A 27,601-nucleotide genomic window follows, 5' to 3' on the forward strand; every position below is an offset into this window, starting at 1 on the left:
TCTTTTAGGACAATAGTGACAGGAAATAATAATAGGAGGAGTGTGCTTTGTCCTTTACTCTTGCTTTGCCTTTTCCACTCATTTAATAGCTTCTATCTCACCCGTATATCAGATTTGAAATAACACCAATGCTGGTTCACTGTCTCCTTAATGCCTGCATGAGAGAGAGAAGGTTAAATATGCTGAGGCACACAATCCAGCTACAACAAAGAATCAAATATAACAATTATTTAAACCATTTGTGAAAAAATAACTTTTTATAAGAGTGGCTGGGGGAGTTGGCATCATATTATGATTAATGTCATCTATGCTGAGTGTTGAAAGTATAGTTTAGGAATGAAATACTCTTGAACTCCTACAGTTTGTGCCTCCTGGTTGTTGCATGATTTTGAGTTGTGTGTGTTGTTGCTTTTGTGAGTGCTATTGTCTTGTTACCCAAGTGGATATTACTTCTAATCTATGCACATGTTCAGTGTTGACCACTACATTTGAAACATTGTCTGCCATTTTTGTGGTTGCCCTGGTTTGGATAGAGAAGCAGCAGAGGAGGAATTAGTTTTTTCTTTCATTTTATTTCATAAGCTATTTAGTTAGTTTTTCCTGGGTCATTGGAGTTTGTTTATTGTCTTGGTCTTACCTTTTCCTGAAGTTATATTTGCTTCTACTGTGCTGAAAGTAAAAATGGGAAAGAAAACTGATAATTGCCAGTAAGGGCTGAGTTTGGAATGGCATGTTACTGGTTCAGCCAAAAATAGATGTGTTTTATTAATCTCTGTTAGTCGGTTATTAACTTTATTATTTTGCTTTTTAGGACAATGTCACATTAAGCTCTATCACTTAGAGGAGAGGTGATGTGATTATTGCGCCCGACCACAACGGGTTTAAAGGCAAAATAGAGAAGAGAGTGAAAATGTTGAAAATGTTGCCTATTTTTAGGACCAAAAAGACAATATGCACATTCCATATACCAACAGTTTGCTTGTAATTTTTTATTATTTTCAGTGATGATTTGCATTATTCACATTAATTCATGTGATACTTATCCACATACAGTAATACACAATGTCCTACACAATTATTTTTTTTATTTATTAAAATTTAACACATTCTACCATGATGTATAAATATGCATACTTTACTACTTAAATAATCATTTTATTGTCATAACAGTTATGAGACTTTTCTCTCTTTCTTTTTATTTTATTTTATTGAGAATGGGGTGTGGATTAAACATCTTGATCCAAAAAAATAGAGATTCTTTATTATTTTTTTTTTAAAGAAATTTTATGTAGAATATAAATTTTCTCTTTTTTGTGAAATATGATGTTCTTGAATGGTTTGTGAATTTCACCATCTAATACATTATGTTACACATCTCTTATCTCTGACTATGTATAGGTTCAGATAACATTCTGTTTGCTTCTTGAAAATGGGTCAACCATTAGTCGATAGGCTATTGAAATTCAGTTTTCTTGGTTTCTTGTGCGGTTTTGCCCTCAGAGTTATGCAACAACATATTGTTGCTAAAAATGAACATGGACATTTAAGTTTTAACAAAGCTTTTACTAAAAAGCTTTTTATGACATGATAAAATGGAATTCTCTCATGAAATCTCTGCAAAACATAATCATTAACCTTATTAAAATTTGTTACTGTTTCATTCCAGGAATTATGTGAACAGTTGAAAAAATGAGCCACACGCCTTTTTTAACAACACTAACTACACCCATTATAGTACCTCAGTTAGTCATGACCAGTTAGCCAAAACAATTGTTCAAGATTAAGTTTTCATCCAAAGACGTGTGGAAAAGCATGGCCAATGCAGAGGTGTGTAACTTTATTAAACACTGCTTTGAACACCAAGTCTCCCCAACTTCTATCAACCTGGTTTCTTTACATAGGTGAACTTTAAACCATGGGGCTATTAAGTCTATACAGTACAGTTGTAAAAGGAGTTTCTGCAAAAGATCATAGAACAGTGACAAAGCAAGCAACATACAGTGGGTACGGAAAGTATTCAGACCCCCTTAAATTTTTCACTCTTTGTTATATTGCAGCCATTTGCTAAAATCATTTAAGTTCATTTTTTTTCCTCATTATTGTACACACAGCACCCCATATTGACAGAAAAACACAGAATCGTTGACATTTTTGCACATTTATTAAAAAAGAAAAACTGAAATATCACATGGTCCTAAGTATTCAGACCCTTTGTTCAGTATTTAGTAGAAATTTTTAGTAGGATCTGCAAGGAGGAATGGCAGAGGATACCCAAATCCAGATGTGAAAAACTTGTTGCATCTTTCCCAAAAAGACTCATGGCTGTATTAGATAACAATTCTGTGTTTTTCTGTCAATATGGGGTGCTGTGTGTACAATAATGAGGGAAAAAAAAATGAACTTAAATGATTTTTGCAAATGGCTGCAATATAACAAAGAGTGAAAAATTTAAGGGGGTCTGAATACTTTCCGTACTCACTGTATACAGTACCTAGTATATGTGTCAATTGGTTTAAATTTCAAAAGTCCTTGGTAGGACTTGCATCGATGTACAATTCCTAATGTAGACTACTCACAATACAAAGTAAATGCAACTTTACCAGTTGAGAAATCAGAATTCATACAATTAAGAAATATTAAAATACTTCCATATCCTTACTGATAGAATCATTTTTATTTGTTTTACCACCCATCCCATTTATTGTTTCCTTCTAGTAAAGCCTAATCAGTCTCATTAGACATTATTATTTTGGTAAATGATTGACCAGAACCAACTGCATACACCAATATGAAGATGATCCCAGGGTAAACAGATCTATCTTTGATGTTGTATTGTATTCAGAAATATGTGTGACCATCCACGTGCATGGGAGGAGAGAAGGTGTAACCTTTAGTATAAATTAAGACAGCCATGATGATAACGCAAGGTGATAAAAAGGAGAAGCTGCTTGAAAAGGCGACACTCTTAAGAATAATTTTTTATTGTTTTCATTTTTTAAATTCAATAATTAAGCTTTAAAAGACAAGGAGAACAGCGACCTACCATTCCAAGTGCAAAACTACAGTAAGTTTTTTCTTGTTTTCTAAAGGATCCCCTTAATGCACAGATATTGAACCAAAATATTTACATAAATAAAAAATTACAGACGGCTATAAAATGTAATTGTTATAAAAAAATCTTTGTATTATAAAAACTATACTAAAAAATATAAGGTAAGCATGACAGCTTGCACAAGCATGCACGTTAATTGATTATTTGGCCAGTTATTGAATTATAACTGATTATAAGAAAGATTATTAATTATGGGTAAAAATTATGGGTGCTTTCTCAATAAAAATTTATGGTGAAAATCCGGTGGACCAACTCGCTGTGTTTATCTATTTCTTTAATGAAGGCACCCTTCTAGATATGAGATTAAATATACAATACTGTATTTTTGTGATTTTAGAAAGATACTCGAACAGAACGTGATGTTAGTAGTCTAAGTGTAACTGAGTTTGTGCTCATTGACAAAAAAAATTGAGAGAAGTAGAAAGCTGTCCCAGCTAAACTGTACAATTCAGTAATGTTAACCTAATTAAGGTAATTGCATTTTTATTAAATATTTTAATGTCTGTCGATACATTTCTGATTTTGAAATCCCTGGATTGGGCTGAAGCCATTCTTTATTTGGACTGATTTTCTTACAATATCCAGTGATGATGTGCATTTTATGGAAATGTATTTGGCTCACTTTTTATATTGTGGTACAATGACATTTGTGATTGTCCTTCCTCGGTCATTTTCACTTTCCAGGGATGGGGTGGGTCCCCTCTCTGCCATTTTTTATCGCCTGTCGGGACACCTATCACCCTAGGTCCTAGGGCGGCTGCCCATCATGTCCTCCCTGTAGTAACACCACTAATGCCAATATTATTTAGCTGTTAAAGCAAAAACTGATCAACACAGCTAGAGCATCACAGTGATTTTATTTTGGTTAAAGGATTTGTACATTTTCTTTCATTGCAGGGAAAGCGTTTATTCAGATCTTTACTGCATACAAATGGGTCACCGCTTCTCGAAACGCAGACCGCCGGGCACAGACAGCTTGCCCCCAGGCCGCTTTTCAGTCAGCGAAGAGGCACCACCCCATTATTCTTCTTACAACTCCAGCAGTGAGATGAGTATTACCATGGAGACACCAGGACAAAGGACATCGGAGGTTCGGGACTCAAGCTCAAGGCAGGACGGTAGACGAACTTCCATATACAGCACCATGGATGCCATGCCACACCTGGAGTTTTATGCCAATGCTACTGCCACAGGTCGCATCAGGCGCAGTAGACCATCACTGGAGACTCTTCGCAAGACTATGGATGTAAGTTGTATTCTGTCTACTATACATAATCATGCTATACATGTTATGCATATTCACTCTCGCAGTTGTGCTATTTTACTCAATAAAAGCATGGCAATGATTCGGGAGTAGGCAGTTGCCGCCATGATATTATTCAGTACAATAGCATACAATTGTGAGTGTGATATTTCCTTTATACAACAGTTTTAAAAACAAGAATTAATTTAGAGTAACATACATTTTAGACACAATATAGCCAGATTTTTTGTTTATTTTATCTCTGTGATGCAAGTGGAGTTATATAAACAGTGAAATGTACCAGTGCTGTTATACCTGTTATATCAGCACTCTTAGAAGGTCACTTATTAATCATATTAGAGGAACAAAACTAACTACAGCAGTCATTAAAGCACTTTTCAGATGGGATTACTTTTTCTGGACATACAGTGTGCCGATAAAGTTGTTTTATATTGTTACTGCAGATGTCTACCATCAGTTTGCATGGGATGAGTGATGTCTGTAGAAATTGCAGAGATGGTTTGTCTACTAAATTTTCACACTGTGTTTTACTGGCCTATCAGAAAATGTATTATTTGTGATAATTAATTATGCTGTAAACATATGCATATGCAGTATATTTCTGGGATTATAAGGAGAAATTGATACAAATACAAAAGAACTGGTGAGAACAGAACTCATTAGATGGCGAGCATTTAATAATACTGTACAAAAATTATTTGTACTTCCATTTTGTTCCAAAACTCAGGGAGATTCACTGTTTTTTTTTAGAGCATGTCAATTTGCACAGGACCGCTATTTTGTAGAAAGTAAATAATGTTGTAATTAGGGATGTGCACAGTAACCATTTGCAATATACAGATAACCGCAAGTGTTCACAAATGTTTTTTCAGTAATTCGTAGGAAGTCGGGACCAGACGTGGAAAGTACAAATTACAACTACTGTCGTTACAGTACTTCAGTATATTTTTCAAATTGTTCTACTTTATGAGTATAAATAAATTGTAGTACTCAATAAATAAATATGACAGAAGCCCGCAGGTTATAGCAGCATGCTCGAGAGATAGGATTGCATGTATCTTTTGCTCGAGTCCTCCAGGATTCCCTCACACAGCACAGAACACAAAACGTATATAATCCATTTTAATTCTAAAGAGAATGCTGTATTTTAAAGCACTATGGAGGAAGTTAAACATCTGAAATAGATATAAAAAGAAAAAAAATAGATTCCCTTTCCTGGGGGGGTTAGCAAAAACAGCATTTTGTGGCGGTACACTGGTTAGGAGACCAGAAGCTGTTCTTTTTGAATGGGTGTCAAAAGAGGAGATGCTTCAGTGCATTTTTGAGGAAATGGCTCAATTAATTAATTATCCATTTGTCTGCTAATCGTCAACATGCTTTACAATCCTTTTAGAGTGAAGTATGTGTGAAATGTAGCTGTTTTGTAAGTGGAGTCAAGGATGATTTTGCAGCAGGAAGGTACATTTACGGTTCTACCATTTTATCTGTATGGTTCACCCCTCAAACATACATAGGATAAAATGAATGAATGGATGGATGGATAGATAGATGATTGGATACTTTCTGTGTCATTATTCAAAACTGTTTACATCCATTTGACCAACATAAGTTGTTGTTGTCTTCTTCCCCGAGTATGGAGGACCAAACCTGCAAAAATAATAAATAAATAAAGGAATAAATGTCCTAAATTAGTTTTTAATTACATTTATTCCTGAATTTATTATTGTATGACTTCATTCCTTTATTATTTTCTATATTTATTTTTAACTTTATCTTTATTTATTCATTTATTTTGCATTGTTTTTTATTTTTATATTTATTTATTCCCACATATATTTATTTCCATATTTATACATTCCCATATATATTTATTTATTTATAAAAAAAATTTATTTGTACTTTTCTGTGTGCAACATGGAAATGAGGGAGGTGGCCCATACATAGCTCCAGTGCATCATTGGTTGAGAGCTCAATATTACTTGAGCAATATTGAGTAATATTTGAGTAATATTATCGGAAGCAAATAAGATGGACATCCCACCTTAGCACCGTCTGACTCGCACAGATTTAGAATATGTAGGGAAATGTTTTGAAGAGAGTCTAACAATCCAGGATGTGCTTCGACATTCATACCATCATACAGCTCTCCTAAACCATCAATAAGCACCTCTACTCTAAATGAAACATAGTCATTCGATGCGTGGTTATCGATTTTCGCTTCATTCGCAAGTTGCGCAACTCTCTAGATATATGTGAAGCGTCAGCTATAGATTTCTTTTTATAGCAGAATTATATATACATACATACGTACATACATAAATGATCAGGTAAATTAAGCATGGTTGTATCTTTTACAATTAACAATCATAACAACAGAAAACAATATTATGGATTTGCGGACATCAAAATATTAAGTTATATATACAGAAAAAAAAGATAAGCATAAGGTTAAATCATATCATTTATGAAACTTGCTCATTTTGTGATTTTGTTGAAGAAACAGCTCCCCATTTATTTTGTGATTGTAGTATAACCAATAAATCTTGGACTGACTTAAGCTCTTATGTTTTTAGCCCCACAAATAGCTATAGTTTACACGATATGGCTATGACCTAACGTCACATCAATGATAAACCAGGACCACATAATTTTCATACAAGAGACAGATATGTAAGAATAAATATAAAAATAAATACATGTGGGAATATATAAATATGGATATAAATACAGGTGGGAATAAATAAATATAAAAGTAAAAGAATGCATAAATAAATAATAATAAAAAACAAAAACAAATGAAAGAAGTTTTAAAGAATACAAATAAAAAGAGAAAATAATAAATACAGGAAAAAAGTCTACAAAAAATTAATTCAGGAATAACTTTCATTAAAACTAATTATATTTTTCTTATCAAGACATTTATTCCTTTATTTATTTTCTTATTATTACATTTATTTATTTATGTATTTATTTATTATCATTTCTCCATAAAACAGTTTAACCATAAATAGAGCTTGGCTTAAATAAATGTAACATTAACATTTTCATATTGGCTGTAAAAGAAAACACTCATTAATTAATTCTCTTTATAGTTATTGTAGACTGTTCTGAAGGGAACTAATCAGCTGATTAAAGTCACCTGTGATTGGTCAATGACATGCGGCAGCCACAAAAAGATACAATATTTGTATCTTTCACAGTGTGAGCCACAAACAGTCCTGCATGACAATGCGATTTCATTCTCGTGAATGGATTTGATAAGCAGAGGCATCTCTGTTTAGCCGCCTGGCACCACTTTCCCTATCCCAAAATGAATAGGGAACTCACGGTTACCACATGTCCCATGTTAAAGCCTTTACATGCTACAAACAGACAGTTTTTCATATGACCCTGCTTAGCCTGCTAGATAAAAGCCTGGATCATATCTGTCTGCACATGACATTTCATTTTAGTTTTAGAACACTAAGACATTTTGTTATTTTTATAATTTTGTTTAAGAAATTGGTGCTTCTGTTTAGCAAGGATGCATTAAATTGATCAAGAAATATGTGTAAAGAAGTCGCATAAAGACATGTATAATGTTACAAATTACTATGTCTATTCAAATAAAAGCTGTATTCTTCAAACCTGCTGTTCATCCAAGAATCCTCTACTTGCATCAGCATTAATAAATGACACATGAATTAAAATTAAATCCTGTAATGTAACGGCAGGAACGCCACCCATTGTAACAAAGTAAATGTTAAAAAAATTATTAGAAATTTACTTGAGTAAAAAGTACCCACTTTTAAACCTACTCTAAAAGTTAATTTTTCCCCAAAAAGTTACTCAAGTGAATAAAACGGAGTAAATGTAGTGGGTTACTACCCACCTCTGACCATTACGCTCTGAGCTGTCTTCTGTTTCTGATGTCTGATCAGAGCCAAACATTTTAGCTGCTCCTTTCAATGGATCTATGCAAAAACGGTACAATCTAGCTAGATTTGAGTACTATGGAATATGTTTTACGAAGTCTTGAAGAGTAATAAACACCAAACCGGCAGTAGAGCATATTCTGTGTTTGGAATCAGCAGCTATGATGGGTATGAGTACTCAGGTACTTGGAGGTGGCAGCAATGATCAATCATGAAAATTATGACCGATGGTGATCACCATGGATGTGACTTTTCACTTAATTCGAAATTCATTGGCAATTACCTGACAACTAAACACAAACAAGTCAAAGAGGGAGCATATTTTTAATTTTGATATTGATTACTTTGTGGTTTAGGGGTACATTGATTGTCAGAGACATCTCATGGCAACCAAACTGATATACGATACAGCAATGCTATCGTTATGATAATTAAGACAAATAGGGTAACCGTGTTTTGAACACTTGTCTCTACAAAACAGTTGCTAAACACGTTTTATTGTCATTTAATGTAAGAACTTTGACTCGTTAATTGCTATTATTTAATTATAGTGAATGTTTGTCACTTACTGTAAACCTCCCTGCTCTAAGTGACCTGCATCTCATTGAAATGGGAGTTTGAAGATTTCCTCACCAGTTCTCAAGTTAGAAGTCCGACATAAAGTGACATTCGGTTCCACTTTCCCCAGTTGAAAGGTGAAAATTCAGACGTTCCGAGTTGAATGGAACGCTTCACAAATCATTATAGCAACAACAATATGGAGCACTGAGGCTTTCCCCACAGGAGCGAACACTTGGACACACACACGCACGCACGCACGCACGCACGCACACACACACACACACACACACCAGGTGTGTGTGGCAGTGGACTTAATGCATATACATCAGGCTAGTGTTTTAAAAAGCTAGACAGAGCACTGCTAAATGTAACACAATGCGGCATCTTCAAAACTGAAAGTGATATGAAAATAGACAGTTCAGACAGTCACTAAAAAAACTGGTGCACGCTTACTAAGATTACTACGGTGACCTGAAAGAAGAACAGACAGACATGCGTTGTGGCCATTCTTTCATTGAGTTGGGCAGCGAACCCAAACATAATGACAAAATATGATACATTATATTTTGATTATGCAATCTTTTGTACATTTTGTAACAGATTATTTTATAACAGCCTATAAAAATGAATAGACAACACACTGGAACAACAAGACGCAATTCAGCAGCCAAAAATGTTTGTCAGACATGTTATTATATATACAGTCATGTACATGTCAGTGCCCCTTGAGTACTCGAGGAGACAAAATGACCAAAAATGCTCATCCCTGGCAACTATAGGGCTAAAGCTAAATGCTTTAAAGTCTGATTACTTGGAGAAAGAAGCTGTCATGAAGGCACCTGGTGCGGGCCCTGATGCTGAGGCAGGCGGTATTGCAGCATCGGGACCCGCACCAGCCGGTCTTTGAAGTCAGAAATGACTGAGAGTAAAGAAATGCAGTGCAGTGAGTCAGATGTTCATTTATTAACTGTTCTGGGCTGTGTTTCCCAAAAGCATCGTTAGTATAAGTTGATCGTAGGTTCCATAGGCACCAACGGTCTTTAATAGCAACTTGTGCTAAAAATGCTTTTGGTTAACACAGCGCTGAGTGATTCCATTAACTTAGTTGATGATTTATCAGACTGAATTAACATGCAAGTTTGTGAGTAAGAGTGAATTATGGCGATGCTATAGAGTAATTGTTTTTATTTGAGTCAATTTTGTGGAATGAGTGAAAATTACAAGAAAGAAGTGATTTTTGGTATTATTTGGTGGTTTTTATTTTGGTGTTGTTACATTCAGTTTAGAATGCAAGCTCACAAAAACTTTTGATTAGAATGGTCTGAAGATGATCTGAGCAAAATGTGGTAAAAATACCACAAGCTAGCGCTGTCCTGAAACTTGTTGAGCACCATCAGGGCATTGTGCCGATAACACATACAGAGTTTCGTAACGATACAATACAGTATTTAAAAAAAAATAAAAATAAATGGCCAACACCCAAAATGGCCAACATAGGCAAAATTGGTATAATTTGACATGGTATGTCCCACAGAATCTAAAGAGTCCAGATTCGTGATTTTAGGACAAGCCATTCAGAAGTTCTAAGTAAAATGGCCATTTGTTTTATGTATCTTGTAACCAGTTGGTGGTGCTGTGATGAAACTGCTCAAGTACCCTCAAGTCATGGTTGTCATAACACACACCAAGTTTGGTCTGAATACGCTAAAGCGTTGCAGAGATATAGGCTAACAATTGATTTGGAGTGCTTCGCAAGCTGTTCAAGAACGGTTTGCTCTTTCAAAAACCTTTGAAAAAGTTTTTGTCGGCATGGATGATCTGAGTCAAATATGTTGAAAATCCGACCAACCGTCTAGGAGGAGTTCGAAAAAGCAGGTTTTCAATTTTGGCAGACCATGACAAATGTGGTATCGTTGAACTCTGCTTTACCCAAAGAATCAATCAAGCCCAATGTCATAACAATAGGCTAAAATTATCAAAGCTTATTAGCATTATATTTCGTTATATTCTTTTTACCACAAGGTGGCGCTGTCCTGAAACTTGTTGAGCACCTTCAGGGCATCATGCCAATGATACATACAGAGATTTGTAATGATATGGCAATGCGTTTGTAAAATACAGCATTTTGCTTACAAAATTCAAAATTGCCGACACCCCAAATGGCCAACATAGGCAAAATTTGTATCGACACAGAATGCCACACAGAATCTAAAGAATCCAGTCATGATTTAAGACAAACCGTTCAGAAGTTAAATATATAAGAATGCTGCAGATCACCTCAGGGCATGATGGCTATGAAAATCCAAATGCATTGTGGAGATACAGCCTCGAATTCAATTTTGTGTGTTCTTCATGGAATTTGTTGAAGGGCCATTCAGAAACGGTTATGTCTATTAAAATTATATTTATTACTTTTAGCCCTGAGTGTCTCCAGATGACACATATTAGTTTTCATGCAAATCGGACATACGGCCTAGGACGAGTTCGAAAAATGTGTTTTTTCTGAAAATTCTAAATGGCGGAAAATCTAGTCGATGCTTTCGACTCAAAATGAGCTCAGAAATTAGGGGGGGGGAAATAATTTTGTCTTTAGGACTTACGGTTCAAAAAGTATTAGCATAAACATGAGCTAAAATTTGAACTGTTGGAGGCACTAGACAGTTTGAGATAAAGACTATATGGTACTAAATTTGCTATGGTAGCACTTCATACTGTCCTCTATACCTGTGTGCAGAACTTCATAATTTTCCCATGAACGGTTCTATGGGTGGCCATAGGAAACATATACAGAATAATAATAATAATACAATTATTATTATAACAATAATTATATAAAATAATTCGGTGCTTGGCCTCTAATTTGCAATACTACTACTATTTTTGGCAATATTTGTGATCAATTTGATGCATCCTTAGTGAACAAGAATCAATTTCTTTCAAAAATATAAATGCTTTTGTGTTCTAAAACTTTTGAGCAGTAATATATGTACTGTATAATTTCCATAAAAGTAAATTATTTACTTTAGTAGTTTTTCAGCATACTAGTTATTTACTCTTAGTAAATAATTTCTTCCATAGCAATACTTTAGTCAAGTAAAGATTTTTCATCACTTGTCAGGATTCTGGAATAAAGAATGTTTGTTGCAATGGATATGTGTGGATATGCGTCAAACACATACTCAAAATAGCAGGATAAAAAGTGCACAGGGAGCTATAAGCCTAAAAAGCACAATGCATAGGTCTTCAAATGAGAAGTTAAACAAAAATAATCAAACTGTCACTGCTTGTAACATATTATTCTTAGAAGAAAATATGTATTTTAAAAGCCACACCTGATACATGCTCTGCCAGGGTAGGTTCACATTTTGTGAGGTATCGTACAGTGCTATGGTTTGATTTCAAATGGATTAGCATTTCAATTTTGGATCTTTTGTCTGCACATCAGAGCAGGGGGGTGACATAGGCTTTCTCTTGGAGGCATCGATTGCAGGTGTAGAAAAGAAATTTCAGGACTGAACAGTAAAATAATTTTGGTATTCGAATGCAGGCGCTTGAACCGAATAATGACTATACTTGCACATCCCTAGCTATAATCTTTAGCGGAATGGGAATGCATAAGCAAAAAAGTCAAGAAAAATTACTGACATGGCCGATTCAGACAGAATTAAAATCACACAGAAGCTCTGGTAATTATTACATTACCCTGCCACCCATAGAAATTATTCCCATTCTAATAGGGCTTAATAAACTAAAATCAATAGATATTATACAGTATATTATGTTGCTTTGTTGTCCTAAATATTACCATTGTCAATTGATCTCGAGTCAACAAACTTTTCTTGTGTGTTGGATTAGGATGGCGAATCTGGAAGTAACACAGGTGATTCAGGTACAGGAAGTATTTCAGTGATCCAGGAATGTGGAAATGGGTCAGAGAAAAGTGAGTCAGAAGGAAAGACCTCCCAGCCAGTGCGCTTTGGATGGGTCACTGGGGTTATGGTGAGACACAGAGATAAGCAAACATACCATTCAAAAGTTTAAAGACACTTAATGAACTCCTTCAATACTGTTTAAAAAGCATCCCATCCCAGACAATGGATGGCTACTTTGAAGCTATAATATAACATATTTTTGATTTATTAAACATGTCTGGATTAAATTATTTTACAATGTCATAATAAAGGTGTGTCCAAAATTTTGACTGGTAGTACACCATGAACATGCATGCAAACAACCATTGCACATATGCAAACATATTCTGTTTCTGTATTTCAGATTCGCTGTATGTTGAATATCTGGGGAGTCATTCTATTCTTACGATTGTCTTGGATTACATCTCAAGCTGGGATCAGTGAGTGAAGACATAACCCTTTAGAATGCTTGTTCAGACAAACAACCCAATAAAGTGGTTACTTTTTTACCTGGTCACTTAATTGGAAGCACAGTCCGAAATAAATTGTCTGTGCCATGCAATAAAGCAACTTCCTCTAATGAAACAACTGGCTATTTACTTTTGTAAAGATAATGTTGCTCAATAAATGCCCACCTCAATAACTTTTATAGAAGTACTTCCAAGAACAGTGAGTAATTTTTATTGTGTACATATCTGTTGATGTGTTACACTCTTAACTGAACCAGATCTTTGTACAGTTACGCTAACATTGTGTAATTTGTCTTTATTCCTCTGCTTTAGTTCTTACATGGGTAATTATTTCCATGTCAGTCCTTGTGACCTCAGTAACTGCATTGTCTGTATCTGCCATATCCACCAATGGGAGAGTCTCTTCTGGTGAGTGGCTTGGCAAAATCACAAAATTAAGCCAATCAGTTTGTCCAAATTTGAATAATTAGTGGTGTTTGCAAAGGCAAATATCACTTTATTTTTGATCATACTAAGGGTAAACTCTAAGTATTAAACTTAGGTGCATAACTCGCCATGCATGTTTGTTGACTTGAATGACACCTCAAACCTTGTGCTTGTTGAGAAGAGGTCTGCTATTACTTTTCTAAGGGATTGGACTTGGACTTGTTTTTTGCCGGTCAAATGACAAACGAAAAAACACAAAGACTTACATTGAGGGACCCAAACTAAACCTAGAAATAACACAGATATAGAGGGTGAGATTTTTTTATACATAGCCCTAGCTACACCCTAGCAACTGCATAACAACATGCTACAAAACAATCAGAACTCATTAGCAACCACAAAGCAATGCCCTGATGATTCCCTACAACAACCTAGCATTGTGGCGGCAAGTTTTGCACAGACAAACACCACTAAAATTTTCTTCATAAAACATAAAAATCTACTGTATTTCTCAACCATATGTTCTACCCATTAGGTGGTGCATACTTTATGATCTCTCGTACTCTGGGTCCTGAGTTGGGGGGTCCTATCGGTGTAGTGTTTTCTTTCGCAAACGCCCTTGCTTGCGCACTAAACACAGTGGGGTTTTCCGAGACAGTCAGAGATCTTCTCATTGTAAGAAAGATAAAAATTAAAAACACAGTATATGCTTGCTTATTTTGCTTGTTTATAATATAATGCATGTTTTGATGCAATAGGAGTACAATGCCCAAATTGTGGATCCAGTCAACGATGTCCGAATAGTCGGTTCCATCACAGTTACTGTGCTTCTTCTCATCTCATTGGCTGGGATGGAGTGGGAGTCAAAGGTACATTTCTGAACATCTTAATATTAATTTTGATGTTCATGAAGCTCTGGTAGAACCTGGTGCTAGCAAAAGGTTGTGGGCCCAATTCCCAGGGAGCACACAAACGTTATACACAGTTACTACATAACTTGGGATCGCTCAATGAAAAAAATTACTATTCTGCCATCATTTACTAACCCTTATGTTGTTCCATAATCATATGATTTAAATTCTTCCGATGAACACAAAAGGAGACGTTTAGCAGAATGTTAGCTTCAGATACCATTTATTAGTGGACAAGCTAACTGATTGTATCTATTAGTTTTCTTATACATGTTTTCCCTTGCAATGCATCAATGTGAACTTCTGCACTTAATCCAGGCTGAACTTCAAAGACATTAATCATTAACCTTACAGTTCATACAAAATCTTTGTATAAACACTGGCCCTTAACACTTAGTAAAATCTTAGTTTACTAATATTAAACCATGACCTGCACTGCACATAACTATCTAAAATTGACATATTCATGCTGGTTAGCCAGAGGGGAACTGTCCCCCAAAGCGAACCTTGTTCCTCCCAAGGTTCGTTTTCCCCATTAACCAACATCTTACGGAGTTTTGTGTTCCTTGCCGCAATCGCCTTCGGCTTGCTCACTGGGTTTCTAAATACAATTATGATTTAATAATATAATTATTTATTATTATTCACAATTTAAAATCATATTCAATCAAACTTTCTGTGTTGTGAAAAGTGCTATATACATAAAATTTACTTGACTTGACTCCCTTTTGTGTGTCTATGGCAGCCCTATGAACTGTTCATAGGAAAATTATGAAAACTGGTCACCCACTAATAGGGAAAGGTATGAATAGTCCCCAGACAAAATTTGGGGTCTCTAGGACAAACTCTGTTGTGCCACTAGTGAAACTAATAAATAATAATAATAATCTCCAGAACGAGTCGCATTAAAATTATATTGCAGAATTAATATTTTCGCCTTTGTTGAAATGTTATGGCATTGCAAATGTAACAAGGTCGATGTAAAACAGGAAGTGAGGCTCTATCTCATCAATGCTTTGTCGTATTGAAAATGAAATGTGGTATGCTTCATTAGGACCTTGATATGAGGGCACATGCAACATTTTATGACAGCGCCACAAAAATAAAAAAATTTGTATTTTTGCCCATAACTTTTGAATATGTCCTCAAATCCTGAGCTGGGTGTATATGGATTCCGTTTGTCATGGAGATACCAATTTTTTAATCATTGGCCATATTGCCTGACCACCATTTAGAATTTTACTAAGAAGTCATATATTTTGAATACTTTGTCAGATTTAAAAGAAAATTGGTATGCATCATCAAAATCATGTCCTAAGGATACCTGAGCAGTTTTGAGACAGCACCATCTATAGTTAAAAAGATAACTAACCACCACTTTTGTGTGCTGACTCTAACATGGGATGTCTATTTACCGGTATTGAGATGTGTCAATTGAGTGGCACAGAGTATAAAACTATGGATTGCAGTTCTCAAGGTTTGGGTTCGATACCCAGTCAAGCAGTCAAACTTTATTGCAAAATGTGTGGTGCAGTCAAGCGGACTTTCGGCACATTTAAGAGATGTTTCAGGTGTCTGGAACACAGTAGTGTAGTGATGCTGCACAATGCTGGCAGAGTGTGTCAGATCACGTTGGTCTGCTGCATGCTAATAAGTAGTGCATTTAAAGGCAGCAATTAAAAAATTTTTGTGAATTCCCCCCTGAGTTTAGGTTTTGCGGGACCAATAAACATGGTTCTCAGACAACTTAGCACATTGATCAATTTCTCAGGAAAATAGTGAATTGCACTGCTAAATCTAGATCTACTAAAATCACCATGGTAAAAGCTGAAAAAAACATCTCTTATCACTTTAAGAAAAGATCTAACATCATTTGTTTGCAGGTGACACTTACTGTATATTGATATTTTATTCTCAAATGCAATTAAATGTATACATTTTCTTAAAGGAATAGTTTACCTCAAAATCTCACTCTTATTTTCACTCTTATGCCATCTCTGGCTTCTGATTTCTTTTCTTCTGTGGAATACAAAGAAAGATATTTTCATAGGTGTATGATGTGTTTACAATACAACTATACACTATACAATGCAAAGTAATGGGGTCCAACACTTATTTGTGGTGATTCTTTCACTTATAATTTTTGGGTGAAATATTTCTTCAAGTGTCCATATACTTTTTTGAGCCACAGTATAACTTGAGCACTGCAATCTGATTTGAATAAAAGTGTCCATCCAATGAAAATATTTAATGAAAATCCATATGTTTTACATTACAGTGACTGTAGCCTAAAGTTTCTCATGCAAAAGTAATGTGATTTCTAATGACAGCCGCAGGAAATACCTTTATTCTTATGAATGACCTTGAAAATATGTCATTTTACTCCTCTCTTCTAGAATTATGGCAACACTATATTCATTGACTGAATAGACAGAATTCTACTTTTAACAATCAACTTGCAATGTAGTGATCATTAACAAAGGCTTTGCTTCCATTCTCTCTTATAGACTCAGATCTTGTTCTTCTTGGTTCTAATGGTGTCTTTCACCAACTATTTTGTTGGCACTGTGATTCCAGCAACACCCAAGAAGCAGTCAATGGGTTTCTTCAGTTACCGCAGTGAGTTTAAACTACTCCAGTATGCTGTGTCTGTTTTGCATGTGCAGCATCACAGTAACATTTTGTAATAAGTTTCGTGATAAAAACATTATGACTAAAAATTCTTATCAATAAATGATAAAAATTGTATATTACGGATGTCAACCATTTATGATTTTAAGGTTTAAGGTTTTAGTGAGTTCCTAAAAGTTTCATTAGTTTTTAGAAATGTTTAACTTCAATAAAACAAGACACTCCAATCAGTTAGTATTATAAACAATATCTTTAAACACTCAAATATCCAAATAAAAGCTTTAACCCACCCCAGTAATGATCTTTCAATAATTCCATAACAATTTTCGGTTACACTTTATTTTACAGTACATGTACTTTCAGTACACTTACAGTGTACTTACCCAAGAAAGTATTGAGTAATATTACATGTACTTAATATAGGTTAAGGTTAGCATTGGGGTTAGGCATAGGGTTAGGGTTAGTACCTAGTAATTACTGTAGTTGTTTTAATTATAAAGTACATAAATGTAGAACATTACTGTAAAATAAAGTGCTACCCAATTTTCTTTTTGTCAGGTGAGATCTTTCTGGAGAACCTGTTTCCAGACTGGAGAGGGCCAGATGGTGACTTCTTTGGAATGTTTGCTATCTTCTTCCCATCGGCCATTGGAATCCTTGCTGGAGCCAACATATCAGGTGATCTAAAGGTAATAAACAAATGAGGGTTGAGGGTATCACAAAAAAGTGATGCCACTCTTAATAAACTTTATTTTTTTTAAAGAAGTTCTGTAGAGTACGCAAAGCACCTAGAGCATGAATATGTGCTATATAAATAAACAAATACATTTCTAGGAATTATATTTTTTATTACAAGTAGCGATTATGGCTACAACCCTAACAGCTAATGTGGTGAATTGTTTAGGAGCCCGAGATTGCAATTCCAAAAGGAACATTGATGGCCATATTCTTTACCACCCTGAGCTATTTAGCCATATCCTCAACAGTAGGTGTGTATCTAATCAAGCATTCACTTATTTTACTTATTTTTACTTATTTACTACAGCAATAAGCTATTAGTGTCTTCCTGTATTTTTTCACTCTCACATCCTCTCCTGTTCACAGGGGCGTGTGTGGTGCGCGATGCCTCTGGTCACATGAATGACAGTTTGCCACTGAACTCCACTGAACTCTGTGAAGGTTTGGGCTGCCGTCTAGGCTGGAACTTCACCGAATGTGAGCAAAGCCACACTTGCTCCTATGGCCTGGCCAACAATTTCCAGGTGAATATCTGCAATTTGTTTTAGACACCTTTCAAAACAAGCAATAAAACGCTAATTTTAGTCACCTTGGAGACTTTTTTCCTACTATATATACAAAATGTAATTTGTAACATATTCCAAATACGATTTTTGCCCTAATATCAAAGGTATTACTAGAAAAAGAAATAGAAAATAGAAAAATAGCAGTTTAGCTTAGCGTAAAGCTGACAATTTACAAAGGGCTTATTTCTATTTCTTCTGCTCCGAACTTACTTCAAACTTAATTCTCTGTCTGCTTGTATGAATGTAACACTGTATATGAATGTATATGAATGTATACTGTATATATATATATATATATATATATATACATTATACATATATATATAAACAACACTATTCAATTTAATATATTTATGTTTTTTCAATTTCAAAGTACTTTATTGGCATACATTTTTTCCAAACAATATTTCCAAATCATCAATACACACAAAGAGTAATGGCAACAAAAAAAGAGAATAATAATAATTAAGCAGTAACAAATAACATTTTTTGTTAAAAATATATTCCCAAGGATCTGTAATAAAAAATTATAATAACAAAATACAATATAATATAATATAATGTAAAAAGTAAATTCAACATTTAACAAGACATTAAATAACCTCACAAACTGTTTCCAGACAACTAATATAGAAGAAAGAGTGAAAAAAAAGATCAGCAAATGTAACCCGACACACACACACACAAGTAGAGACAGTCACAATGATGAAAAACTGCTTTATTGAGAATAAAGCAGTGAAGGCAAAAGTACAATCAGGGTTAATCCAGAGAGAATCGTCGAGGGAAGCGTAGGGTCAAAAGCCGGGGTAATCTGAATAACAATAACAAGTGGGAACAAAGACAGGGGAACGAGTTGGCAAGCTAAGAGGTGACGAGTAGGGGCAAAACTAGACGGGACTAGCAGGGGCAAAACTAGACGGGACTAGCAGGGGCAAAACTAGACGGGACTAGCGGGGCAAAGGTACGGGAACCTAAACACACAATAACCAACACCGGTGAAATGGAAGTGCTGGGTATTTATAGGGGAAGGTGCAGGTGTAACGAATGACAGGTGATGAGACGAGTGCAGGTGAAACTAATGTGTGAAGATAGGAAGCGCGTGAGTGCAAGTGGGTCAGAGGGGGGAGAGAGTTTACGAGCGAGAGCTCGTAATAGCAGAACGAGCGTGTGAGCTCGCGAGGGAGGAAACAGAGCGTACGAGCTCAAGGGGGCGGAGCGAGGAAGCGGGAGCGGAGTGTATGTGTGCGTGCACGAGGAAGCGGAGATGGGGCAGAGGAAAGGGGTTCGTGACAGCAAAAAACGCTGAGTTTGAGCAGCAAAGTGCCACTGAACCTCTGAACAACGAGCGAATCAGACACACGCATCAATGGCTTTAGTGTGTTCTTCATAATACAATAAGGTGTGTTTCTTCTAGCTTGAGTCTTTGTGTCTAAAGGCATTTTCTTGTCATATGTCACTCTGAGACCGTCTTAGAGGTGGCAGGCAGATGACCAAAATTACCCGCCAATACACAAAAATTACCCGCATTTGCCATGTGCTTGTTTTATACCCTGGTTATCATCTTTCAGCCATCCAAAGATTTCACAGTGAAGAGTATTTTTGAACAGGGCATTGGGATGATCACTTCCGAATATAACGGCAGGAGTTGGATGAGACTCTGGCATGAGAAGCAGCCCTATGAGAAAGGTGTGTGTATGTGTGTGGGGGTTTAATAGGCTGTGATATAAGCTAAATCCTTTTGGCTATTTATTTTAAAAAGGAGCCATTCCACATGTCTCACCCAACTTCCTGTTTTAGTAGGAAATATGTATATAACACACCTAAGAAATCTGCACTCTTGAGTTGTAAAGCCTCGTTCACACCGACAGTGACAAAGCAACAGGATGCCATTAATTTTCAATGAGAGCAGAGCGACTATCGGCAGCACAAGCGACAGCAACTGCTGGCAACAAGATATGGGTGTGGCAAGCGATATGACAAAGTTAAGAAATGTTTAACTTTATGCAAATGACGAGCAACATTCAGGAACGACTACCAATGAGAGAGAAGTCAGTGGAGCTCATGTCATACATCTCCTATGAGACACAGGTGTCGAGTGCAGACAAGACAGAGAAGTTAAGTTACTGTGAGAATAAATTTCACGATTTTTATATTTGTCTGTACATGTACATGTTTACAATAAAAAAGTAGTAAGAAATTGTCTGCATTCTAAATAAGTTACATTCATCTTATTAATTATATGATGCAATGAACACTGACTGCTGCATTTTATGTACTCTACCCAGAATGTTGATTTTGACATTTTAATTGAATTTTTTCTTCTTTTCATTGTAGCAATGCACAATTTAACCTATGTCACATAAATACAGTGCACAATTTCAGTTAGTCAGTTAGGTAGCTGTGCATTTCAAGAGAGCCACATTGTGATGACATAAACCCACTTTTGAGAACAAATTTCATTATATATTTTCTAAATGGATATAAGGAAGTGGTTTGGAGCAAAAACGACCATGAATATCAAAAATGATCAGAGGAACACTCACTCCAAGGAACATTTAGCCTGTCATGCTATGTGTAAGGAACTGTTAACACTCTCTAAAGAGATATCCACCCTTGATGCAAAACACTTATCTCGAATCAGCTGCCACTCAGAGGGATGATTGAGGTTTTTAATCATATGTCAGATGGAGGGAGTGGACTTATTTCTCATTATTTGAATATACAATATAAAAGGACCCAGAGTTAGCCAGAATTGTGCAAACAATCCCACGAAACGCTACTTATGCATTTCATGACATGCTAATTACATTATAGAGATTATGAGGAGTGTAATCACCAATGCAGTAATGAGTGAAATAGGGCAGCCTTGGTATACCATCAAAGGGGCTAGGACAAGAGATCTCACTGTAACAGAGAATCTATCTATAATTATTCCTTTTATCTACAAAGAAGCCAGGTTTATGACAGGGCCTTGGGGATGTCTGGGAAGCATGGGGTTGTGCATAAAGCCCTACAAGACGAACTCGGATGAGAAATACCCTACTTGCATTGCCTAAATCACCAGTTGCATCTCGTAGTTGTGCATGCGCTTTAAACAGAACAAGCAGTTGGAGCATTTTGATTTATTTTTTTTGCAGTTTTTTGGGGCACATTATACATTTTTCAGAAAGCCTACAGTGAAAGTTCACTACAATGGAGAATGACTTGAGCGATTACTTGAACAAAGATGGACTGGCCATCTGGTGACTGTATCATTTATTCTCTCGTCATTCCAAGACACTATTTCACAGCAGCTCCAGTGAGAAGACACAGACTTTGTGACTCATGTCAAGTGTGGCTGAGTGTGTTTGTGAGGTGCATATTGAGGACAAACTGACAGAGTTATACAATGCTTCTAATACTGTAGGTACTGCTACATCTAAACATAGATGTACAGACAACAGAATGTTGGGCGACTATGTGGTGGAGGAAACAGTTGAATCCAAAGACAAAAATGACACAGAGTTATGCAGAGTGTTCTACAGCAGTTGGTGAAAGCACTGCCTTTAATGGACTTAACAAAACGTCTAGGTTACGTATGTAACCTCCGTTCCCCGATGGAGGGAACGAGACGTTGTGTCAGAGAAGCGACACTAGGGGTCTCTCTTGAGCGCCGATATCCACCTCTGATCTATGAAAAAAGGCCAATGAGAGTTGGCAACCAGTATTTGCATGTCCCGCCCCCGGACATACGGGTATTTAAGCGGCGCAAATACGGGAGTTCATTCAGAAAATTTCAAAAAGTTGAGAAAGTCATCAGAACACATTTCAGTGTCATTATTCATGACTTTTTGTGTCCATTTGGCTAAAACAAATGAACTGTTGTAGCTTTGTTCCCCAATTACGATATATTATGTTTATATTGCTTTAAATATCCATAAAATGTGTTATTTCTCCATAAAACTTTTAACCAAGAATAGAAAACTGCCTAAATATATGTGAATGAGCAGAATCCCTCACTCGTTCACTGAATGCCAAATGTAATGATGTGACGTTCAACACCAAATCTTTGAAGCTTGTGTAAAAAAAATGACACATTTCATATTGAAGCACTGTATTGGAGCTTAATTAAAAAACACATGATCAGTGATTTCCAAAGCTTCATTCTGCTGTATACCACTTGACTGCTTGGATATCTTGTTCAAAAGAAGCTTCAGAACATTGTAAGCTACAGCAGCTTTCTAGATGCACTTTTGACCACCAAATGGAAGCTCTCTGTATTGAACACAATTTCAGTAGATTTGAATGAAAGCCTCTTACTTCAGAAAGCTTTATTTTCCCTTTATATTATATATGTAGTAGGGAGCAATATTCAGACTGTTATGATGGGTTAAAACAGGGGCGTGTCTAGGGGGAGGCTGGGGGAGGCAGTGCCTCCCCTGAGAATTTGAGAAATAATCTGTCCATCAGATGATAAATTACAATTTAAAAGTGGATTGTTTTGTGCATATTTTTCCATCGCTAGCAGATGAGTGAGGTCTGACACAACAAAAATCCAGTTTGGCGCTGTTTCACAGTGCGCGCGAGCTCGGCGTATGCGCTCAGAAAAAGTGCATTATGTCAGAACAGAACGCCAATGAAATGTTTACCTGGCAGAGCTTTAAAGCACGAGCAAACAATGAACTTTTGTGATTGCGAATAAGTGCAGTGTCCTGTGAGTGTAACTCTAGCGCTGCATTAACATATAATGTGAATGTACGTCGAGTTTTCGGGGACTGATCGAGGCACCAGAACTGCAGCTGACAGAATGTGCGGCGATGAGAAAGCAGTGTGCAGTGCACTGTATGCGGTGCACGAGCAGCGTGAGATGCTTTTTCACATATGCTGCGTTACTTTGTAGGTCTGATCCGCGGCTGTACTGTACCAGAAACACATAGGCATACTCACTATTTTTTTATTTCAAATCCAGAAGTTATCAACAACTTTTATTTAAAAAAAAAAAGTTTTGTCTGCATTGCGATTCTCTTTGTACACATATGCACTCTTTAATAGACGTATTCACGTTAAAACCCAATTTAATCAACGTATTCAATGCATTACTTCTATACAGATGTATATATTAATTTGCTCGAGCAATTAAGTGGAAAAATATTTAACCATGTATTTATATTAAAATCGCAAACATTTTAAATTAAAACTTAAAATTGACAAAAACAGCAGACTCATACCTTTTCTTTTGCATTTAAATTTTAATACAATAAATCTTGCATTTCACAAAGAACTTGTTTTTCCACCTCCACGAATGAGACTAGAGTCGTTCATTATCCCGCCTTGTTGAGGTAAATTTTAGTTTTCCTTGATTTACCCCGGTCTTAAGTAAAAATGAGACTGTGAAAAATAGTAGTATTTAATTAAATACATTTATCTAAGTCTATTTTGACTATAGGTCTCAAAACTCCTCCAGTAGCCCCTTAAATAAAAAACGAACAGTCCTAACTAGAACGTTCATTAAAAAAAATGTAGCCTATTGCTTTTCTATTGGCCGTTATTGGGTGTGTGTCAGTCTGCTGCCGGATCACATTAACAACCAGAGTGCGCAGTAGTCACAGTCGTCGTCAGCACTTACAACCAGAGAATAACATTAAAATACTGTTCTTATACCGTTCAAATGAGCATATCAAATTTTTTTTACCTGGGTCCGCATTCACAAAGAATCTTAGAAGAGTCTACAAGTAGCTTCATAACTTTAGACTTCTAATGTGTTTTACTAAGACAAATTCACGAAGCATTTTAGCCCTAAAAGTAGCACCTAAGTCTGGAACAGCTTAGAAGAAGAAACAAATTAATTTACCTCTTGTCTATACAAACGTGACTTCAGATTCATTTAAAAAACTCTCTCGTCTCGGTTGCCTACTCGTGTAGCACGTCTTCTCACAAGTAAACACCTGTCACTCATCACCAGGCAATCACCGTGATCTGATATATGAATCTGTCAATAATAATAATAATAATAAATAATAATAATATCATCATCATATTATTAATGTTGACCTGGTTTAACTAACTTTTATGTGATAGCCCTATAGTCTAATAGGGGCCCTGTGCCTATCTCTGGGTTCCTGGCTTAGAAAAAGATATGCACTAAAACAGATTGTGTGTAGTATAGCTTAATTTTGCGCCGATTTTTTCAATTGTTTATGTTGCCCCCCAAACAAGTCAAATGCCCCCCCAAACATGATATCCTGGTAACCCCTCTGGGTTAAAAGCTAATTGCCGGTTGATTTAAGTTACCTCTGATTGGTTGATGACACGTGGCAGCCGCGAAAAGATCAAACAGTTCCGTTAACATGCTTGACAAGTGGAGCACTTGAATAGGAAAAACTAAATGAATAGGGAACTTGCAGGTTTACAACATGCTGTGTAAAACTGCCTTTATATGCTACTTATACATATTATTGAATTCTTTGACCCTTCTTGATTTAAACATGGGCCTTATCTTTCTGCACATGATGTTACTAGTGCAATATATGTTAACGTTACATGATATTCAAATCTATAATGCTTATTCCACACTTTACAAACCATCTGTGTGTGATTTTTGCATCATGTTATGTTGCATTATGTAATCAGTTATTCATATCAGATCTATAACATTATTATTATTTATTTTTCCTGTTTATATATACAACCACACATAAGCCAAACCTCTATGGTCCTAAATGCATATGTGACTCTAGTGTGGTGCATGTCTGTGCTGTCTAAATTAAGAAAGTTTGATAAAAACTTTTAATCTTTTTTCAGCAAAATAATCATATCATAATAATGATAATAATCAAAAATACTAAATTTTAGATTTCGAGATGCATCGTTATAGCTGGGTAAAGGATTGTAATCTAATCGAATCGATATCAGTGCAAATATTTACATATTTACGGGGACTTTAAGAAATAAAATAAATAATAGAAACCAACCAATCATCTCTGCAACTGTAATCAACATGTTACAACTGTATTTTTTCAAGATCAAGTTTAACCTTGACTATGTATTTGGGTCACTTTGAGAAGAGATTTTGTAATTCTAGCTATAATCGATATGCTGTATCTTAATAAATGGCCTTAATAAATGTTAGCATTGTAACTACAAATTTATTTTTGTATTTTATGTGTTTTTTTGCTTTAACCCCAGGTGCTGATCCAGGTCTCTGGGTTTGGTCCGTTGATCTATGCAGGCATATTTGCAGCCACCCTGTCATCTGCCCTTGCATTCCTAGTCTCCGCCCCCAAAATTTTCCAGGTATGACCTTAATGGATAATAGCTAATATGTAACATAATAACTTTATCAATGTCAACATGTCCTGTAAAATTCACCTGTTCTTGTTACAGTGTCTCTGTAAGGACAAAATATACCCGTACATTGGCTTCTTTGCAAAGGGATATGGGAAAAACAATGAGCCACTACGTGCCTATGTTCTATGTTACATCATTGCACTGTGCTTCATTCTGATTGGTGAGTCAAAAACAAATTTGATAGAGCTGCCAAATCCATAAATTTTATACATCTCATTTCTCAACCTTATACATTTTTATACATACTGTGTATAGTATATATATTTAAAAATAAATGTGTAATATTCTAATGCACTCTATTCTCTACAGCTGAACTGAACACAATAGCTCCTCTCATCTCCAACTTCTTCCTGTGTTCTTATGCTCTCATCAACTTTAGCTGTTTCCACGCATCTATCACAAACTCCCCTGGTGAGTAAAAAAAAAGGGAAAATTCATCTGATTATTCAATTGGTACATTTATTTGGAAGATGGCAGTTTCATTACAGTAAAGCCAGAAACATACTCATACGTTAATATGCAAGCCTAGACACGAATGCTTGGCCAGTGCACTACAAGCGCAAGGCTCCATCCTTATTCACAGTAGCGCCATATAGAATCTTTGAAGGTAAAGACAACAAGACTGTGAGGTTAAAGCTTACAGACATTTCAGTGGATGTTACTGTTGTTTAAAATTTTCTGAATCATTCCACAAACAAAACATTGGGAAGAAAATACTTCTTTCCAAGAACTTTTTGTTGACAAAAACATGAGTTGTGGAACAATTGATGTGATCTAGGAGCTTTATACAGCTTCATACTGTAAGTCTCACAGCCTCATTTATTTGCATCAAATTGAATATGTCGCTACTGTAAATAAGGTCTTTTATACATTCTTATCATATCTTCTGGTGCTACTCAATAACAAACCTTTGATACTGAAGTGTTGATAGAGTTACCTTCAAATGTTTGTGCCATTAACCCAGATGTTATTATACAGATACATAACTATAAACATGTCAACAGTTTAACTAACTTTAAATGATGCAAATTGATGTTCAGCAAGATTCTCTTTTTATGCTAATGCTTGCTCATACTTGCATTGCATTATGAATTGCGTGCGGTCTGATACATTTTGCAATGCAACTGTGCATAAAAGTAGTCAAGTTTGTGTAGCTAGAAAAGTCATTAAAAAATGCTTTCACAATCACATACTTGTGAAGAGTATGTTTCAGGTCTTCAGGTCATCAAACACCAAATTATTTTGAATGGTCAGGTTTTGCCTAAAGAAAGTCAGTGAGCATGGCCATTAAGTTTTGGCATTTTCGTGCAAGCAAGCTCTACGTCTTAGTCATTTGTGGGTTGGCGAAATAGTGCGTGCAAATCATGATTATGTTAATTCATGTGCAATTGAATTCTGAGGTTCTTCTCTGGTTATAATGTGGTCTGTGTCCTATTACAGTGGATATTCCAGTCCCTGTCAAGCTACATTGATTTAAATGAAGACAGCTCACTCATAAGAATTTGGTAGTGCAAATGGACTTTATGCAGTGCATTAGAAGAATAGAAATATGAACATTTGTGTCTTTTGTCCTTTTGTCCATTAACTACTTCCTTGTTGAATGTCAGCATATGTCTAGGACAGTGACAGGCTCCATATGAAGTACACGGAAAATGTTGTGCTCGTCAGGACCAATTCAATGTCAGCTGTGTTAAATTATAAAGACTGTAAATACTTGTAATGAGTAAAGGATAGGCAAGGAGGAGGCGGGAACCAGCAATGGCAAACTCAA

The 27,601-nt window shown here is 35.7% G+C and overlaps 1 protein-coding gene across 1 annotated transcript in view; it reads left to right on the forward strand.

Annotated features, from left to right (window-relative positions):
• Positions 1-2,933: 2,933 nt before the first annotated feature.
• Positions 2,934-27,601, forward strand: part of slc12a10.1 (solute carrier family 12 member 10, tandem duplicate 1) — a 42,758-nt gene continuing 18,090 nt past the window's right edge. The window contains exons 1-14 of the mRNA XM_052136922.1: positions 2,934-3,064; positions 4,010-4,358; positions 12,707-12,850; positions 13,127-13,202; positions 13,545-13,640; positions 14,194-14,333; positions 14,417-14,527; positions 17,077-17,188; positions 17,759-17,889; positions 18,105-18,189; positions 18,305-18,462; positions 25,669-25,776; positions 25,867-25,990; positions 26,140-26,241. Coding sequence (XP_051992882.1) covers positions 4,044-4,358; positions 12,707-12,850; positions 13,127-13,202; positions 13,545-13,640; positions 14,194-14,333; positions 14,417-14,527; positions 17,077-17,188; positions 17,759-17,889; positions 18,105-18,189; positions 18,305-18,462; positions 25,669-25,776; positions 25,867-25,990; positions 26,140-26,241 — 1,702 coding nt within the window. The 5' untranslated portion in view covers positions 2,934-3,064; positions 4,010-4,043. The remainder of the gene's footprint in view (positions 3,065-4,009; positions 4,359-12,706; positions 12,851-13,126; positions 13,203-13,544; positions 13,641-14,193; positions 14,334-14,416; positions 14,528-17,076; positions 17,189-17,758; positions 17,890-18,104; positions 18,190-18,304; positions 18,463-25,668; positions 25,777-25,866; positions 25,991-26,139; positions 26,242-27,601) is intronic.

This window comes from Xyrauchen texanus, chromosome 1 (genome assembly GCF_025860055.1).
Source record: "Xyrauchen texanus isolate HMW12.3.18 chromosome 1, RBS_HiC_50CHRs, whole genome shotgun sequence".
Taxonomy (NCBI): Eukaryota; Metazoa; Chordata; class Actinopteri; order Cypriniformes; family Catostomidae; genus Xyrauchen; species Xyrauchen texanus.